Genomic DNA, 7555 nt, shown 5'->3' with positions numbered 1-7555 from the left:
GTTAGCATTATGCAGCTGCCACAAAGGTAAATATCAAGAAACTTTAACTGGCTCAATTTGAATTAGCCAAAGATTCCTTCTAGGAATTCTTAAAAAAAAAAAAAAAAATAAGGGTGTGAAACACTTCAAGCACTTATTTTCAGATGCACTCCAACTGACATAAATTAAAATGGTGCAAACTAATTAATTTGAACACAGCACCATTAACAAAATAGAATTTTCCACTTTCCACTTTGAGTCAAGATGTTTGCTCATGTTGTTGAAAATCAGAACTGAAACAATGAACCATGTATAAAAAGAATAGATAAAAGTGGTTCCTTCCATTAAATTCCATTCCCTGCTCTTCAGCTGATGAAGGCATGAAAACTCAATGGAACAGGTTAGGGCGGACTCCCAATCATCTAGCTGGAAGCACTCTCCGCTATAAACATACTCATCTGGCCCACCCCCACCCTCATTCCAAATTCAGGCACAAATGGCCTCCCCGAGGCTTTATGACTTGCTTTCTTCTTTTTCTTCTGATAGCGTTTCCCAGATTGGCTCCTTGATGTGTTCTGGTAACTGTTCTAACTGTGTCTAAAAAAAGAGAGAAACAAAACTATAATGTGGATTTAAAAGAACTTTTTGGCTATAAATCAGACTTATTAATTTGGTCAAATCCTCTTCTTTTCTTTTATCCCCTAGTCCTTCTATAGGGTTCTGAAATGGAAAGAAGGAAACTTGATGGTCTACAAAATACTCTCACATATATAATCTATTTGATCCTCAATGATCTTCATGGATTGCCACTTAATGGGATCCCCAAGTCTAGACAACTAATATTGAGGAGGGAGAACTTTAGAGGTGGTTCACGGAGGACTTGGGCTGAAATGGCAGGATTCTGTTGCAAGGGGTGGATAGCCCCCAACCACTGTGGCAACTCTGTCTCCCAGTTTGCCACAGGTTAGGGCAAACTCTACTCAGTGGGCCAGGACCAGGTTGCAGTGTATCAAAACAACAATACAGATACCACTCCCCACTGCCCCAGCCGAAAGAGGTAGAAATTCAAGCTATACCTTTGTTACTTCCATGGCAACCCCTTCAGGTAAGTTTCGCTGAATATATTCCAAGTAGACATCTGCTGTGCTTCCAGTTAGATGTTCTAACTAAAACATCAAACATGAAAATGATTCATGTATGGTTTGTTAAAGCACACTTTTTTTTTTTTTTTTGAGATGGAGTCTCACTCTGTCGCCCGGGCTGGAGTGCATGTGATCTCAGCTCACTGCAACCTCTGCCTCCTGGGTTCAAGCCATTCTCCTGCTTCAGTCTCCCGAGTGGCTGGGACTACAGGTGTGTGCCACCATGTCCAGCTATTTTTTTTGTATTTTTAGTAGGGACGGGGTTTCACCATGTTGGCCAGGCTGGCCTCGAACTCCTGACCTCAAGTGATCCACCCGCCTTGGCCTCCCAAAGTGCTAGGATTACTGGCGTGAGCCACCGCACCTGGCCTCCCCTAAAGAATCTTATGTAAAATCCCAATTAAAAAAAAAAGTACGAATCCTTTGGTTGACGGCATAGGGGCAACATGGCCCAGAAACCCTCTTCTTCCAAAATGCTGCTGCCTTAAAACCTGGGCTCCATGGAATACCTTTGGCAAGCACAGTATCAAAGCAGTATACTTTCAAGAGGCTCACAAAACAACTGAAGACAAAAGGACTGGATTATAAGATACAGTTAGTATAAGGTTTTCTGTGTAAACTATGAGAGATGTTTCCCTCAGACACAGGTGGATAAAATTTGGGTTTTTCTTTTTAAGAGTAGGGACCGGGCAGGCACAGTGGCTCACACCTGTAATCCCAGCACTTTGAAGGCCGAGGTGGGTGGATCGCCTGCGGTCAGGAGTTCAAGACCAGCCTGTTCAATATGGTGAAACCCCCATCTCTACTAAAAATACAAAAATTAGCCAGGCACAGTGGCGTACACCTGTAGTTCTAGCTACTAGGGAGGCTGAGACAGGAGAACTGCTTGAACCCGGAAGGCAGAGGTTACAGTGAGCCTAGATTGTGCCACTGCACTCCAGCCTAGGTGACAGAGTGAGACTCTATCTCAAAAAGAGTAGGGACCCTGACTTTATTATATTTGTGCCCTCAATGACTAGTACAGTACTTTCCATATAAAAGATGCATGAGTGCTTGTTTTAATATTTACCAATCACTTACTATGTGATCAAAGTATTCTGAGTGCTTACATAAATTTTCCATTCTAATTTTCACACTAACCTTTTGAGATGGGTACCACTATTATTCTCATTTTATAGATGGAGGAATTGAGGTACATGTCACACAGCTGTCAAGTGCCAGAACTTGGATTCTGGCATTGGCAGTCTAACTCCAGAACCCATGCTCTCCTTAAGCACAAGACTGTGCTGGCACTAATGGAAGCACAAATGAGTAACAGATGAATGAAAAATCTAATGCTGTGCATCACTGACATGGAAAATCCAGCTAGTATGTGAAACAGTTATTAGAACTGTGTAAAAACTTAACTAGAATTTTTGAAATATGAGCAAAATTATTCCAATGCCATCTTGGCATAATCTGCATTCCTGAGTTAAGGTACGCACTACTCTAAAGGATGGCTTCATTTAATTTTACTTTTCCTACCATGACACTTCCATAAACACTAAAAGATATTTACCTTCTGTACAACCAACAGACATGGGCTTGCTGAAAGAAGTCAATCTAGTCAATGTTAAAGTTGTATGTCGGTGTGAATTTCTGGTATTTCAAAAATGTCAGGATTTCTCAAATACACTCACCTCTAAACATCTGTAAAGTGTTCTCATTTCATACTGAACTCTGTGCTTCTTGTAAATATGCACTGATTTGAGAAGAGTAAATCGCTCTATTTTCCTTGGAGGTTCGTGTCTGAAATTAATGGACAAAACAAAACCTGAGTCACTATGATAACAAAGCATAATTCCATTAATTTTGTAGGTCAGACTCACACTCGATTATAGGCATTAAGTACCATTTACAGACTTCCATTTGCCAAAAATGTCATCTGGAACAACAACTGCTATCATAAAACTCAGGCCAAAATAAACACTGCAGACAGCAATAGCTTTTTCCCACAGGCTCAAAAATAAGCCCTGGCATGTCAAGTGCGCATGCATACATACACACCTGCTGCTTTTACACCCTTTAGTCTTTTATTGACCAAACATATGAATTGTGAAGAGTAGCACCAGTGTGGTGGACACAGTTGTAACATCTGCTATATGTCTGTTGTTTTAGGAAAATCTATAGATACATCGAAATAACAAAACTATAGTCTATTTTGGGAAACTGTGGCCTTCTGTTTTTGTTAGAAGGTCAGACTGCCAAAGCCCCAGATGGGGCCTTGTTCAACAGCAGAAGGAACAGATGACAAGACAAAGGAGACAGTTATGCTTGACCCTGCAGTGACTCCAAGGCTATCTGAAGCTTACCTTGTTCAAGCAAGAAATTACTGGGTGAGTGGTGTTTCTTAGGGAAGATTTGAAACAATGGATATATTAGCCCAAAATCATCACATCCAAAGGGTCTAAAACGATTGTTCATTCACCCACTCTACCTCCCTGCTCCATGGAGATCCCAGAAACATGGCCTTCTTGAGTCTCCTTACATCAATGCAATTTCTAGAAAAAGGATTTCTTTCATTTTCCTTGTTTACTCATTCTAGTATTTAAAAACTCCAGTGGGCAGGAAGGCATGATCCTGATTAGGATAACATACCACAAGCTTAAACTCTACCCACCAAGAGTTTCTATCCTACTTTAAGAGTTCCTACTCGGGAGGCTAAGGCAGGAGAATGGCGTAAACCCGGGAGGCAGAGCTTGCAGTGAGCTGAGATCTGGCCACTGCACTCCAGTCCGGGCGACAGAGCGAGACTCCGCCTCAAAAAAAAAAAAAAAAAAAAAGAGTTCAGACTGGGCCAGGTATGGTGGCTCACGCCTGTAATCCCAGCACTTTGGGAGGCCGAGGCAGGCAATTTGCCTGAGCTCAGGAGTTCAAGACCAGCCTGGGCAACATGGTGAAACCCCGTCTCTACTAAAATACAAAAAATTAGCCAGGCGTGGCGGCGTGCGCCTGTAGTCCCAGCTACTCCTTGGGAGGCTGAGAACTGCCTGAACCCAGGAAGCAGAGGTTGCAGTGAGCTGAGGTTGCGCCACTGCACTCCAGCCTGGGCAACAGAGCCAGACTCTGTCTCAAAAAAAAAAAAAAAAAGTTTAGACCTTCCTGGGATGAGCACTATTTTCCTGGTTGATCATATTATAGCAACGAACAGGTCAGATCAGGAAAGGCCATACTTACACTTTAATAGAGATCCCAAGTTCTTTAGCAGCAAGCACAGCAAAATATTCATAACTGTCCAATACAGCCTTATCGTGACCTTTCACTAGAACCGACAGGCGCTTATACAATGTGTCTGGTTCACCAGAGATGGTTATCTACAATCCCAAAGAAAAGTTTCAGTTTTAGTTCCTCTTATATTTATAACTAGCAAATTTAACACATTACCCTCAATTGAAAAACTTCAGAGTTTACTAATAAATGAGGAGAAAAACACTGAGTGACAGCACGTTAGCTGAAGTGTCTAGATACTTTCACGTTCAGATCTGGACAATAAGCCTCAGCATCTGTTAAAATACAGCGTGAATCAAAAGAATTTTCAAGGCAACCCATAAAATTACTAAAGGAACTTTCCAACTTAAAATAATTATTCAGCTTCAAATTCACAATGAGAAAGGATTTCAGGGTCTCCTAATAAAAAGAGCCTGGTCAGAAGACCTGGACTGAGAATTAAACTCTGCTAATGGTAGCTGAAGGACAACGGGCAAATCATCCCATCTCACTGCACATTGGTTTCCTCACATATGAAAGAGGGTAAACCTATGCTATAGCCCACAGTATTTCTCTAAGAAAAAAATAAGAAAACACAGATTAAAGTGCTTATTAATTATAAAACATTATTATACAAAGCCAAGCTAGTTCTATTCATATTTTTTATTAAGTTTTATTCATGTATGTTTTGCCTGTCCTAATAAACAAATTACTCATTTCTAATTAAAATGATATGACGCTGACTGTACCTATAACTTCTACCTCTTCCACCCTAATACCTAAAGACCTCAGAAATAATGGGTTTGACACTTCTGACTTTCTTCCAAGAGGTGAATTACCTTCATTTCATTCATCCATTAAACCAGTAAATTATACTACTAATCCGATGATTCAGAGTTAAATCACTTCACTCCTGAAAGGAGATTTACTTACTAGCCAGAAAGCTAGATATCCACTCTCAATTACCCCAAAAAGAGTTGTTGGAAGAATAGAATATACTGATAGCCTGTGTCATGAGTTGAGGGATGAGAAGGGGGAATGAATATAGCCTCAAAATGTGTTCTTTTTTTTTTTTTTTTTTGAGACGGAGTCTCGCTCTGTCGCCCAGGCTGGAGTGCAGTGGCCGGATCTCAGCTCACTGCAAGCTCTGCCTCCCAGGTTTACGCCATTCTCCTGCCTCAGCCTCCCGAGTAGCTGGGACCACAGGGGCCCGCCACCTCGCCCAGCTAGTTTTTTGTATTTTTTAGTAGAGACAGGGTTTCACCAGGTTAGCCAGGATGGTCTTGATCTCCTAACCTCGTGATCCACCCGTCTCGGCCTCCCAAAGTGCTGGGATTACAGGCTTGAGCCACCGCACCCGGCCTCAAAATGTGTTCTGACTGATCCCTACAGGGTGTTAAAAGATACTTTGAATTTGTTAGGAATATTAAAAATCAGAAGATTTCACAAGAACATCTGGATTTCAGTTTAGCTTGGAAGATTTAGACAAGCTGGCATCACTAGGTCTGATTTCCCACAGGGCAACAAGTGGCTAGAGTGAGTAGCTGCTGTCTTGCTTATAAAGACAGTGGCACACCATGCCAATTCTGCAACCTTTTCTTATAGGCCTGGCTCCTGCAGGCATGGGAGTTGCAGACTGGTGCTTAAATGTACTGTCATAGAAATATATCCAGTACTGGCCAGGTGTGGTGGCTCATGCCTGTAATCCCAGCACTTTGGGAGGCTGAGGCAGGCAGATCACTTGAGGCCAGGAGTGTGAGACCAGCCTGGCCAACATGGCAAAACTCCATTTCCACTAAAAACACAAAAATTAGCCAGGCATGGTAGTGCGTGCCTGTAATCCCAGCTAGTCGGGAGGCTAAGGCATGAGAACTGCTTGAACCCAGGAGGCTGAGGTGAGCCAAGATCATGCCACTGCACACCAGCCTGGGTGACAGAGCGAGACTCTGTCTCAAAATAAATAAATAAATATCCAGTATTTATTAAGAGAAAAGATAGAAAAAAAAAAAGAGCAGTAAACTAGACATGTGCACAGACAAAATAAGTACCTACAGACAAATGTCTAGAACTGTAAAATCCCAAACTGTTAATATTTTTGAGGGGTGGAAACGGAAGGATTTTTAAAAATTACAAGTAACACAAAAAACTGGATTGATGAAATCATAGCTTCTACAGGGTTACCGAGTTCCTTCTAGATGTTTATTATTTGTGCTAATGCATTTTCTCACTGTGAACAATAAAGCACCGTCCAGGCCCAGGCTCAACACACAAAATGAAAACAAAGACTTGAAGGCTACCAGAAAAATACTTTCCCATAACATAACATCAAGTATTCTACATCACAAATTCTGACAACTCTTCCATTATGCCAAGCTAAAAGCAAAAGACTGCTAATTAGCAGTTATTTGGGGGTAAATAATTTATCCTTTTAGAACTTCCTTTGATACCCTGAAGATAATACAATCCAGGGAGTTAAGAGAATATACGCATTGTGCATCTGCCAGTATTCTAGGACAAAATTTTTTTATTCATAGAGTGTTTGGGGAAAAAGAAACCCCAATGAAATAATAAGGAAAACCTATTGCTAATGTAGCTCCTTATACCAAAGAACAGGGAGTACGTACCACAGGTTTGGTCAAATCCTTTGGAACATCAACATGTAGGTTTGAAAACTGTACCCACTTCATATTGGTACTGCTATGTGTGGGGGAAAAAAGAGAACCCTAAGTAAAATAGCACAATAACCTATTTTGTTCAGTTTAGCACATCCAATTGTATACTTACAGAAGAAAGCCACCATTTTTGACTTCATCGCCCTTAGAACTGTTCATAGAAAAATTCCCCAATCCCTAAAGAAAAAAAAGTAGGACATGTGTTAGAATTAAAGTCAACTACCAAACCATTCATAATTTCCACTAAAAACTAAAGGGTTACCTCATTATTTCAGATGAAGATACTGGGGTAACTAAAATGGCCAAATTAGATTTCATTGAAAAAAAAAAAGGAGGACAATGGTAGAGTTGATGATAAAAAAGCAGTCTCAAAATACTAGAGGATCTCTATTTTAAAGTTTAGGAATAAAACTTTTCAAAAAAAACAATTCTCCCATTAAAAAAGCTATGAATTATGTGGACATCAAGAAAAAAATGTGACTTTATCTTCCCATTTTTTTTTTTTTTTTTTTTTTT

At 40.6% G+C, this 7555-nt stretch overlaps 1 protein-coding gene across 2 annotated transcripts in view; it reads right to left on the bottom strand.

The window, feature by feature from the left end:
* Positions 1-320: 320 nt before the first annotated feature.
* The window catches only part of MRPS10 (mitochondrial ribosomal protein S10), a 10427-nt gene continuing 3192 nt past the window's right edge, over positions 321-7555 (bottom strand). The window contains exons 2-7 of one of the 2 annotated variants that reach the window (XM_017878294.1): positions 7152-7216; positions 6992-7061; positions 4338-4474; positions 2801-2909; positions 1056-1145; positions 321-576 (exon numbers count right to left, since the gene is read on the bottom strand). In XM_017878294.1, the coding sequence (XP_017733783.1) occupies positions 493-576; positions 1056-1145; positions 2801-2909; positions 4338-4474; positions 6992-7061; positions 7152-7216 (555 nt within the window). In that variant the 3' untranslated portion in view covers positions 321-492. Of the gene's footprint in view, positions 577-1055; positions 1146-2800; positions 2910-4337; positions 4475-6991; positions 7065-7151; positions 7217-7555 lie in introns of both variants that reach the window. The other variant, XM_017878293.1, reaches the window with a different exon arrangement.

The sequence above is a fragment of the Rhinopithecus bieti genome, unplaced genomic scaffold (genome assembly GCF_001698545.2).
Source record: "Rhinopithecus bieti isolate Rb0 unplaced genomic scaffold, ASM169854v2 scaffold_9981, whole genome shotgun sequence".
Taxonomy (NCBI): domain Eukaryota; kingdom Metazoa; phylum Chordata; class Mammalia; order Primates; family Cercopithecidae; genus Rhinopithecus; species Rhinopithecus bieti.
The sequence above is the reverse complement of the archived record's forward strand: the minus strand, read 5'-3'. Positions and strand labels throughout refer to the sequence as shown.